Below are 13,079 nucleotides of genomic sequence, written 5' to 3' on the forward strand. Positions count from 1 at the left end.
TTGTTTTTAGTGTAAAATAATGAAGTTCTCATCCAACCTACACAAAAAAAAATATTTTTTGTCTATATCTTGAATATTTTTTTTAATCCAATTAAAATTTTAATTGAATAATTTTAGATTCTAGATACACAAGTATAACGTCGACTTTTCGGATAATTGGTCGACCACTCGCAACATTCAAATTCGGCTAAACGACACTTCTTCGAATTGGACTAAATGACTTTTGGTATTGGCCGCCTATCACTGTTTACTTTTAACCCAGATCGTCTTCCAATTACACTTGTTTACACTGAAAATTTACATTTGATGAGAGGTGACTTTTCTTATGTATTTTGATCTGCTGAATTCGGAAAAAAATGTTAACAATTTTTTTATGGAACAGTTTTTGAGATATCACATTATTTTGAGTTTTTCGCTCTTTTTTCACTAAACAAATCACTGAACCGCTAAATGAAAGGTATTGAGATGTCGAATAATCGTGTATAATTGGATCTCTCATACGTCTGGTTTGGTTCAAAAATATCCATGCAAACAAAGCAAATTAAAAAAAATCATGTTTTACAGTGACCCTTTTACGCCGGAATAGTACAAACCATTGGAAAAACGTGCCCGGGTGGCATTTTTGTGTGGGTGAGTTGCTTACATTTGCATGATTTGACATGCATTTGAAATATCCCTAAAAATAACGGGATATACCAAAAACTGTTCCATAAAAAAATTATTTAATTTTTTTTTCGAATTCAGCAGATTAAAATACATAAGAAAAGTTGTTTCTCATCAAGTGTACAAAAAAATTATTTTGTAAACTTGTGTTATTAGACAAACAACCAAATGTTAAGACACATACCACGAAAAGAAAATTTCGAGAAGCATAACATTCATATTGTTTTTCTTGGTTATAATAAGAGATCTGCGCATTTGTAATATTTTACTTACACTTACGATTGAAAATTTCTACCTTTGAACGCACACGCACGGCATTTGTGGGCAGAACTCTGGCTATTGGGTTTCTAAAGTTTCATGTCACATGCACACCTCTAGTTCTAATTTTTGAACGGAATCTATTATATACAAACTTCAAAATAATAATGAAATTAAATTATACAAACATACATACAACTCTATATATAAACGCTACAAAGTAAATTACTAAAATTTTTTAGGTAAGAACTAAAAAAACATAGGTTAATTTGGGACTACGTTGTTCATTTGTTTAGTAACTAAAATTAAATTGTATTTATTAAAAATTATCTACAAAATCTACTATATAAACATAAGTTTTGGTGTTATAAAATCAGATCAGTTAAATTGTGGTGCTTATTATTATCATTTTGGGTGTGATATTGGAAAAACTATAGAACAGAGCAGTTTCTTTTTAAAATACAAATTTTAGTAATTTTGCTGCCTGCAGCTCCTATTATCAACCAATTTAAGGAATCACAAAAAACGAATTTTAGGAAAAAATAGCAAAGACGTAAAGTATTTCTTAGAATCAATGATTTTTTAATATAATATGTTTCCTCTGATTGAGTATGTATTTAGAACTTTCCACTTTTACAGGACAATCAAATTAAATTAATAAATTAACAAAAAAAAAATACAGAAAAAATAATAAAAGAACATTTTTGTATATGAATGATGACAATAAATTAAACAAAAAAAAATAGATAAAATTAAACACTAATACAAACTAGCTAAGCGTGTTTTTATGGGTGAGTGAATTAATGGTTATGATGGTTATGGTGGTGAATTGTGGTAGGTATGTTTGTTTTTCTTTTCTTTTTTTTTTTAATTAATTAGATGTTAACAATCATATTTTGTAACTGTGTCAATGTGCTGCCAAAATGATTTGTTTCTGGCAAATTGCGAATTTGTAGTAACCACCGTTGACATTCCAAACATTTACGATGACGTTCCTCACGACTAACATCAACACCCAAACCATTCACCCATGGATCAAGGTTATCCTGAATAATTGGCAAGAAGTTTGATAATATAACACGTAGAGTATCACAAGCCCTTGTGTAATGACTGAAAGAAACAAGTAAAAAATATTATTATTATCTTTTGTACACACCACCATAAATATCGTACAAAATTCTACCAAAGACTTTCGTTCACAATAGCATTACTACATATACCATAATTATGAACCGATATTGGCAGACAAACACGTAGGCACGTATACCAATAATCGTATAATTTACTTACAATTTGTGTTGACTTTGAAGGAGTTCATAAATTTCCGGCAGTAGTAAAATACACAAATCTAAATTCCATGATGCCCTAAAAAGGAAAAACAAAATGAACATATTATAGTAAAAAGGTCCAAAATAGTACTCGGTATTAAAATTACTATTCCGGTCAATGGTTGATTCTATATTTAGGGGGGTAATATATCAACTTACGTTTTTTCTAATATAGCTCCTAGAAGATCTACAAAGATAGTTCTACCCATTTTTATGGCCTGTCTAAGGGCGGAAAGGACATCGTGAGATCTATAGAAGAAACAACAAAATAATACAAAAAAAAATATTATATACAATATAAAAAATTATTATATACCAACAAAATAAAAATATGTTTCCAAAATAATAGTAATTCGAAATTTTTGGTTCGTGAATAAAAATTCTGCCATTGTGTTTCTTGGTATTGTAGACAGGTTAACGATTTCACCACGATGGCTATCTCAACAAAACCAACATCTCAACTAATTCAGATATTTTAAATCCAGAAATATTGTATTGGCTTGCTTTCGTTGCTTTGAGTTTGAGCCTTCAAATTTCAATAGCGTACATTCGAAATGAAGCATTGCCAACTGCTAATGGAGTTGATTGCTCGTATTGTATTTTAGCCACTTAAAAGCAAACAGACATTCAAAGGTATGAGAAATTGCTCTTCTTAGACTAAGAAAAACGTACAAAATGGTGCAATTCTTAGATAAAATTAAAGATACCATAGAGATTCAACCCTCCACATGACTCTCAAATGGGCAAAAAAAATAAAAAAAAAAAACGAGGATTACATATGCACTGAAACCGACGAAGGATGTCTATAAATTAGACTAATTTTTTGTAATTGCATAAAGTACCTCGGTTTTACATTTGAAAGACTTTAGGCTTAGGGGCGAACCCACAGTGACTCGGGAAAACTTAATATTATATGGTAACGATTGGCAAAAGGGAATCGAAATGTCAAATAATTCGACTGAGCAAAACCGACAGTGTTGCTGCTAACCATGAAGTCGAAAATCAGTAAGCCGAAATCGACTTCAAAATATAGCCAAATCACGTAATGTAGTGACAGAAATCGAATAATCGACTTTTAAAAAATCGAAAAGTTGAAAGAACATTGTGATTCGAAGGGAAATGCCAGTGACATTTATCAAGACTTTGTAAATGTAGAATCGCGTCTTTTTAAGTTCGACGGTACTAAATATACCATTATTCTTCTAGCAACGCTATAACTGTGTTCCAATGTACATAATCCCCATGTTCCGGGGTTTGGAATCGCAAATCGCAAAATTTTCATTTGCCGATATATTCCTAATCCTAAAACATATAAACGTACAATTTGACAATATATAAGAAGTTCAAATTTAAATTGGTTTGAAGTCCAGGGTTGTCTCGATTTGTTCGTTGAAAGACAAAAAAAAAATTCTAGCGATTAGTGATTCCGAATATCGGAACATGGGGGAATACGTTTCTTTAGGAATAAACTCAGACAAAAATTCTTTTGGTGACGTGTGAACAATTTAATTAACTGTCAATAAAACAAATATAATGTAATTGTCATTTTTAGTTTGACAGATATTCAAAGTGGAGTTTTAAGGCAACACATAATTCGATTGAGGTTTCCATTTGATATATCGATTTTCAAACATTTAGATCGCCATTGTGTTTTTCGGGACTAGTATCATATAATATTAACTTCTTTATTTAGCTTTTCGGATAAAGGGTTCGGCATTTTCACTAAGTAAGTTCGCTGGTAAATTTAAGAATTTTGGAAGAAAATTGTTTTCTTAGGAAAATGTGTATTATTATGCACTTAATAAAATCCATTCGACTTACCTTGTTGAATTTCGAATAATCTGTAATGTTGCATTACGATTACTTAGCTCCTGATAGACTTGTTCATGTGTTGCCGAGAGCATTTCAATTTCTGGTACATCATCCATGCGATTATTAAAGCTTTTCTGATTAAAACCCGTATGGGTAAGTAAAGATGCATCAGGACGATAACTTATAGGAATCTGTAAATGATGATCAAATTGTTAGTATATATGTGAGTATATATGAACTCAACCATAAAAACAGGAAGATCAAACTTGAATAGAATTTACATAGAGATAAACAAATACTATGTACACTGAATAAAACATAACAAAGTTTTACAATACTACAAGGATACAAATACAAATGTTACTATTCAACAAAGAGGTCATTGTCGAACTTAAATACTAAAGATCAACAATTATCAGTGATAGAATCAATCAATATATCTACATATATAGTATATAAAATAGTAGGGTACACACATTTGCTGAGCCATTACTAGCACTATCCATGGTATAACTAGAAATGCGCTGTAAGTCGTAAAAAAGAAAAGAGAAAAAGCAAAAAATGGATTTTAACAATTAGCAAATACACACAAAACACCTTTTAACCATAAAACCCCGTCATAAACTTAAACTAAATTTTATTTTTTGGATATTGGAAATTCAATGATGGTATACAATTGGCGGAGAGATATTGACTTTTCAATTTCTATAAAGAGAATTATGGACACTACTTCCCCGAAAAATAATCCATACAACTAAGACACATTTTGTAAAAGGTAAATTAGGTTTGTAAGAGCTAATGGCGGACAATATACATATGGGTTTATATCTTCATTTAATCCCATATATAAGGATATCTACTAACAACCTGTTTTTAACTAAACTAAAATAATTCCATGTTTTATTTCAAATATTCAGTATATTTATATAATTAATTAATTTTTTTCATACCTAATTATTGCGGTCTTATAATGGGACTTCTTCTATCTATCTATATATATAAAAGCCGAAATATGGTTGTCTGTATGCTCCGGGTAAGCTCAGAAATTGCTAAACCGATTTACATGAAATTTTCAGAGAACGTAGTGGGTGACCGTATGGTGAAAATAAGTTGCCTAATTTCCTGATATCTGCTCAGGGAACCTCTCCTTTGCTCGACCAAAATTGGACCAAAGTTCTCCGATTTGGTTGAAATTTTCACTGAAGGTTGGCAATGGGGCTAAATAAAAACGGGAAAACTTAATATTATATGGTTAGGTTAGGTGGCAGCCCGATATATCAGGCTCACTTAGACTATTCAGTCCATTGTGATACCACATTGGTGAACTTCTCTCTTATCACTGAGTGCTGCCCGATTCCATGTTAAGCTCAATGACAAAGGACCTCCTTTTTATAGCCGAGTCCGAACGGCGTTCCACATTGCAGTGAAACCACTTAGAGAAGCTTTGAACCCCTCAGAAATGTCACTAGCACTACTGAGGTGGGATAATCCACCGCTGAAAAGCTTTTTGGTGTTCGGTCGAAGCAGGAATCGAACCCATGACGTTGTGTATGCAAGGCGGGCATGCTAACCATTGCACCACGGTGGCTCCCAATATTATATGGTTACGGTTGGCAAAAGAGAATCGAAATGTCAAATAATTCGACTAAGCAAAACCGACTGTGTTAGCTGCTAACCATGAAGTTAAAAATCAAAAACCCGAAGTCGACTTCTGTAGTGATAGAAATCGGGCTGTTTGGGAGGGCACCTCCCCTATTTGACAAGAAACAATTTATGGTTAATTTTACGGTATATTGAGAATGGGGATACCTCCACTTAAAAATTCGCAGGAAATGTGGAGAATGGTTCAATAACTTTACAAATATTTTACCCATCTTACACCTAGGGTATAAAAGGAGTACTGGCTTGTTTGCCAGTAAAGGACTTCCCCCGGCCCTATTCTTCCTTTTAATAATTCTGCATATGTTTTAATGTTAAAAGTAAAGGAATTTCAAATTTTCATTGAGGGTCATCCATCGATAAAAACTGGGTAATGCATTGTCGGTACAATTTTACTTCGAATTTCTGAATTTTATCAAATTTTATTAAAATTTTTATCAATATTTTACAAACTGTCGGTCGGAGAAATTTTAAAACACAATACATGAAACTCTTCCATACGTGAATTCTAGGGGTGACATAAACTACTGCTGAAAGAAAAATGTTTTGTTCGTCCGGAACCGTTGTATGTTCCGAGGGCTTCATCTTCTTCCTTAACCTCAGAAAAAAGTGATCAATCCCACCAATAAATTGAAATCCGAATTCTATTGAATTTTAAAAATAATTTCAAATCCTCAAAATCCGAAGCAAACAATCTTGAAGGGATATTTTAAGTTTTAGGTTTGGTATAGTTGCAGTCCGTAATTTTAGGCTCACTTAAATTATTCAGTTCATTGTGCTACTACGGTGGTGAACTTTTTATTTATACAGATATTAGTCTCTCTGGAGCACATCCTACCATTGATATCTGTCCTTCTGACCATTTATATATTGTTCGAAGGATATGGGCAAGAATTCTTATCCAATCTTCATGAAATTTGAAAAAGGAGGGTTTTCTAGCACCAGAACGAAAAATCTGATAAAATAAGGATACAAATATTTTAAATATTTTTACAAAAGCTACCATATTACCGTCATTTCTTAATCAATCTTATTCCACTTTGACTTAAAGACCATATATATACTAAAATGAGTTTTTAGGAAACATTTTTGCTATTCAAAAATTTTTTAAAATATTTGTATAACAATTTTGTTCTAATTTCCTTTTTTTTTTTTTTTTTCAGAATAATAAAAATAAAGAAATATTTAAAATGTTTTCCTTGGATTTAAGTTTTAATTTTGGATAATTGTCCCATTCTTGAGAAGTCATTTCATATTTTGACATTAATATAGTACAATAATATTCATTTAGTACTCAAATAACGATATCTCATTCCTACTATTCGTTTATAGAAATTGAATTTCAACTTATCTCTCATGGGAAAATAATAGCAGTAACAAACATGTCCCGTCCCATCACCATTTTATCCCTGTCTACCATCACAGATTGATATCAATGAACACATAGATTAAAGATAAACATAAAACCGGTATTCCCAAAAAATAGATTGTCTCCCATTACCAATCGTTTGAAACTTACTTGTGTTTGTCTTTGTGCTGCGGCCGACTGATGTTGTTTCTGTGGTGATCTTAATTCCAGCGATGTTCTTGATCTTGTGGGAGGTTTAGTTATTATTTGCACTGTGATATTTTTATTTCGTGCATTTTCTTTATTCACATGTGCCTTGTTCTTATTTACAACAATGTGTGAGGAAGCGGATTTCTTAATAAGCATATTATCATCCATTTTGTGCAGTTCAGTTGTGCTAACCGAGGACACTTGCGACAATTTATTGCGTTGTTGAAATGTCGAGGAAGCACTCGCTTTGACACCACCACTTGATACTTGCGTGGTACGTTTTGTAATGTGTGATGTTGTTTTTACAGTTGGTTTGATACTCTTTGGTGGTGGATGGACAAAATGTGTTGAATTTGTTGTTGAACTCACCGAATTGCTATTGGCTCCATTGGTGGGTCCCGCTGCCAATGATGATGATCCCGGTGGTATTGTGGAGCCTTGATTGATGGGGAAATCCTCAACCATTTCGGTATTATCATAGTTGTTAATGACAGGCGGGAAACTTTCATTGAAATTTATTTCACTTTCCTGTGCAAACGGGTCTGTGAAATGATCATATTTATGATAGAGATCACCACGTTCACCGGGCATTTTCAAAGAACTGGGTCCATCGAAATTCAAAACGCCCAAACTGTTGTAGGCTGCACTAGAAGCTATGGACGGATAATGATACGGCGAAGACGATGTCACTTTTTTTATGGGCACATTTATGCTAACACTGCTGCTGCTCATGGAATTGAAACTATTATCGAAATCCGTAAAATTACTATTCACCGAAATGTTGCCATGACCATTATTGAGAGGATGTGTATTGGCATTAGGTGGCATGGGCGGATGTATGGCATTCTCTACTTGATTTTCATCTACCAACTCCAGACTAAGGTTCGGCGAAGAGTGGCCATCAATACTCGGACTACGATTATCTTCATTCTCTTCGACCAAACGGGACGGTTTTGTACCACCAATCGATAGGCGTAACTTTTGATTACCTCGTGAAAAACTTTTACGTGTTGTAGAATTATGACTAAAGGCGGGTGTTGTATTATTGGAGGGATTATAGAATGGGAATACGCGATTTACACTCAAAGCATAAATGCTAACATAGTCCTGTTCATAAGTGCCACAAATCTGAAATTAAGGGAAAAACAGAGACGTGAAAGACTTGTAAAGAGAGCAAAAATAAATTCCAATAATTTACATATACATAAATACATATATATATCGCGAATATTAAACAAGTGTGGATAGTGAAGTTTATATTACTACCACCATAAATTTAAATAAAACGTTCTCATATAATAGGTGAAATAGCTGATGGCCTCAGTTGTTAAAGCTTCCCTCTATTTTCCCATACTCATCTTATATTTACTATAAGTTTAGTATAATTTAAATAAATAAATAATAGGTGAAAATTGAACCAAACTTTATTTTTCAGACGAATGTATGTGAATTTGCATAAAGTTTTTTATATTTTGGAAAATAGGCTATGGATTTTGATGTTGAGCAAAATAGACTAGTGGTCTTCTAACGTTTACGTAGAATTGAAAAGGGTATATGATGTAGTAAATCTTTGGCTCATAAAATGTGTAAAATTATCTTCGTTTTACTTCAATAATTCAGAATTTCTGACTAGTATAACTGAAACTCAGTTTTATCTTTTGATTACCTTTGAGACAATTGCATTTCCCTTACTGATTGGGATTGCACGCATTAATGTTTTATGGCTATTAAATAATATTACCATTTTATTAAGAAAATTTCAAGATTTATCTTTTCCGCATTTGTCCCAGTGAATATAATGTCATTTGTCTTTGAACACAGTCATTTGGAAAGACGGATTCGAATAAGGTATGCAATGGCAGACAAGCTACACCAACTAAAATAGATATAACAAGTATATACGGCCGTAAGTTCGGCCAGACCGAAGCTTATCCTCCACCATGGATTGCGTAGAAACTTCTTCTAAACACTGCCATCCACAATCGAATTACTTCGGTTGCGGTAACGCTTGCCGATGGCACGGTATCTTAAAACCTCCTAACACCGTCTTCTAAATTGTATGTAAGTCCATATATGTTATATTAAATCAAAAAAGATCGATCAAATACGTATATAATTCAGTTTGACAAAATTTTCTATAGACATAAAATTTTGACAAAATGTTCTATAGAAATAAAATTTTAACAAAATTTTCTATAGAAATAAAATTTAAAAAAATATAGAAATAAAATTTTGACGAAATTTTCTTTAGAAATAAAATTTTAACAAAATTTTCTATAGAAATAAAATTTTGACAAAATTTTCTATAGAAATAAAATTTTGAAAAAATTTTCTATAGAAATAAAATTTTGGTAGATTATTTTTGTCTCGAGTGGCAACCATGATTATGAACCGATATGGACCAATTTTTGTGTGAGTGGAGATCGGCTATATATAACTATAGACCGATATGGACCAATTTTGGTATGGTTGTTAGAGACCATATACTAACACCACGTTCCAAATTTGAACCGGATCGGATGAATTTTGCTCCTCCAAGAGGCTACGGAGGTCAAATCTGGAGAACGGTTTATATGGGGGCTATATATAATTATGGACCGATGTGGACCAACTTTTGCATGGTTGTTAGAGACCATATACCAACACCATGTACCAAATTTCAGCAAGATCGGATGAAATTTGCTTCTCTTTGAGGCTTCGCAAGCCAAATCTGGGGATCGGTTTATATGGGGGCTATATATAATTATGAACCGATGTGGACCAATTTTTGCATGGTTGTTAGAGGCCATATACCAACACTATGTACCAAATTTCAGCCGAATCGGATGAAATATGCTTCTGTTAGAGGTTCCACAAGCCAAATCTGAAGGTCCCTTTATATGGGGGCTATACGTAAAAGTGGACCGATATGACCCATTTGCAATACCATCCGACCTACATCAATAACAACTACTTGTGCCAAATTTCAAGTCGATAGCTTGATTTCAACAGACGTGATTTCAACAGACAGACGGACGGACGGATGGACGGACGGATGGACGGACGGACGGACATGCTCAGATCGACTCAGAATTTCACCACGACCCAGAATATATATACTTTATGGGGTCTTAGAGCAATATTTCGATGTGTTACAAACGGAATGACAAAGTTAATATACCCCCATCCTATGGTGGAGGGTATAAAAAAAACCAACATAACAGCGCCTCTAGTGGAGAATAGTGTACATTCCCTTTCATCCATTAACAATCAATTTTAATACAGATAATATGATCGGTGGTGCTTCGAAGACTGAGAAGAAATTGCAAAAACAAACCTAAATCACCGCTGAAAAAAAATTTTGTGTTCTGCTAGACTGCAATATTCAACTAGAGTATTCAAGTCGGCAAGTTATATTTCAAATTTATCTCCGAGATCTAATAAACACTAATTCGAACGAAAAAAAATATTTCACAATTCTTACCAATCTCCTGTTAACTATTTTCATATCACCCAATGCTGTCCATGCTGACTGGATATGGTCAAATTCACGATCTGGTTCCCAACCAATAATCGATATAACCGCTGATGTGCCCACAAATAAACATTCACCGTTATCACTGAAACGAAAACAAAATCAAATAAATTCGAAATTCCATACAACGTAAATTCCAACATTCTCTTAACTTACCTAAATGTAACGCACTTAATGGGATGACCATAAAATAGACTTGTGGCATCTGTTCGTGTAACACATAATTGTGTCTCCAAGTCATAAATACTAACAGTGCCATCGACACGACCCACAGCCAATAGAAATTCAAATGGATGAAATTGTATGCATGTGATAGCAGCACCAGCTGGTTTATCACAAAATTCCATAATTTGTTTACTCTTTCGTATATCCCAAATGATGACTGAACCCTCTGTACCAGCAGATGCTATCCATAGGCCATCGGGTGAAAATTTCACTGAATTGACATGTGAAATGTGTCCTCGATAGATTTTCATGCAACTGTTTTGATTTCTTACATCCCATAGCCTGTAAAATAAAATAAACAAAATATCATGAGAGGTTAGAAAGGTACGAATTTTTTTTTGTTATTTATTTCTTTTAATATGAAGACTTTTATGCTGAGACCCGAGGATCTCACCCTGAGTACGACGTACTATTATTATATATACATTAAAATAAAGATTATATATCCGTAGTTTCTAAAGACACCGCCCATATACATTTACGAGTAATATGCGTAGATTTTGAAATAATGGAACGTGTCCAATGTATAAATATCAGATTTCAAAAAAGAAATAAATATTTTAAATGCTGCAATACTATTTATAATACTTTAAACTTTTTTGATATGTGTCATCACAGTTGACCATTGCTAAAGTGTCACTTAAGAGCCTATGGTAGCGGTAGGGGTAATATCGAATTTTGAAATGCAGGTAGGTATCCAAATTAGGTTGTTATTAGGACAATAACTCCGTAAGGTAAAAAGGTGGCTCCTATATTCGGTTTTCGAGCCGAAAAAAAGCTTTCTCCCACGTTACTCTTTTGAATCAATTAATTGTAAAATATGAAACTGTCGCTTCAGAGGCACTGGTGGGAGTTTGTCCACCCAATTTGCACATAAAGATAACAACAGTGTTGACACTCGTGATACTTAAAATATTAGATATTCCGGAAAGCACTCTTTGCAGACATGTCGACTGAACATGCTTATCACGATAAGAAGTAGATTATACCAAGTATGGAAGAGGGGGAGGATACCCTATGCATAAATTCCTAGTTTACATAAGGTATCCTGTATGCATAGGGTGTCATATACGTTAGAAAGCGACTGCAGTATCTTTCAGGCGGGGTGCGGAATAAAGGGAAATGAGTTAGATGTGTGGGCTAAGGAGGGCGCTCGTGGAACAAAATGTCCTTGCATATCTGCTCCTCTCGCTGATTTCATATCTTTACAGGATTCACGTGAAATATGAGGAACTATGGTGAGGACATTAGTTAAGTTGATATGGGACGAAAAGAACCGTAGGAAACCGCGAAAATCTGATGGCGATGAACAGACAGGAATAGTGGCTTTTAATTGGCATTATAACTGGGCATAACACACTTGGGATCACGAAAAACTAATTCCAATTTGTTAAATTTGTTGGCTTTTTAGCATTATTTATTAACAAATTGGAGTCTTCATTCAGAAAACATAAAATAAAATAAAAAGAAATGATAAAAGGTCGGGCGACAATATGACAAGATCGCGTTTATCTGATAAAAATTGGGATGCCTTTATATTTTAAAGAAGTTACTTAAAACGATGAAGTACAAAAGGATTAACACAAGTGTACAAAAATATACCTAATCTAATCAAAATTCTTAAAATGGTTTGCTGAGTAAGATAGCGATATGAAATTGCCAAATGACGGCCCTATAACATACTGGCCTTTACAGTAGAGGTGTGCGCGTGACACGCGTGAATCAGAATAAAATCTGAAACAAATCTCATCAATGTGCGTGAATGGGACTAAAACAAATATGTCGTGCGTGAGTAATAAAATCGGTTCAGGAATGTGCGTGAATAAAATTTTTGCAAAATCACGCTCACAAAAAATATCTAGATTTAATTCTTACTCGTATTTTAACTGAAATTGATTTAGATGTCGAACTATATTTTATTTATGAATTTAATAAGCAGTTAGAAGAAGATGGGTGAAATCGTGTTGAATTTCAATCATTATCAAACCTCTGAGGTTTAACATAACTATATGGGTCGTGACTTGGTAAAAGTGTTTTGGTTGGTTCGCGTCTTCACTAATTC

The 13,079-nt window shown here is 33.4% G+C and overlaps 1 protein-coding gene across 2 annotated transcripts in view; it reads right to left on the reverse strand.

Moving 5' to 3' along the window:
* Positions 1-1,480: 1,480 nt before the first annotated feature.
* kat80 (katanin p80) overlaps positions 1,481-13,079 on the reverse strand; it is a 94,292-nt gene continuing 82,693 nt past the window's right edge. The window contains exons 4-11 of one of the 2 annotated variants that reach the window (XM_075298855.1): positions 10,949-11,299; positions 10,742-10,877; positions 7,240-8,406; positions 4,538-4,585; positions 4,071-4,252; positions 2,409-2,498; positions 2,212-2,286; positions 1,481-2,031 (exon numbers count right to left, since the gene is read on the reverse strand). In XM_075298855.1, the coding sequence (XP_075154970.1) occupies positions 1,797-2,031; positions 2,212-2,286; positions 2,409-2,498; positions 4,071-4,252; positions 4,538-4,585; positions 7,240-8,406; positions 10,742-10,877; positions 10,949-11,299 (2,284 nt within the window). In that variant the 3' untranslated portion in view covers positions 1,481-1,796. The remainder of the gene's footprint in view (positions 2,032-2,211; positions 2,287-2,408; positions 2,499-4,070; positions 4,253-4,537; positions 4,586-7,239; positions 8,407-10,741; positions 10,878-10,948; positions 11,300-13,079) is intronic. The other variant, XM_075298856.1, reaches the window with a different exon arrangement.

The sequence above is a fragment of the Haematobia irritans genome, chromosome 3 (genome assembly GCF_050003625.1).
Source record: "Haematobia irritans isolate KBUSLIRL chromosome 3, ASM5000362v1, whole genome shotgun sequence".
Lineage (NCBI taxonomy): Eukaryota > Metazoa > Arthropoda > Insecta > Diptera > Muscidae > Haematobia > Haematobia irritans.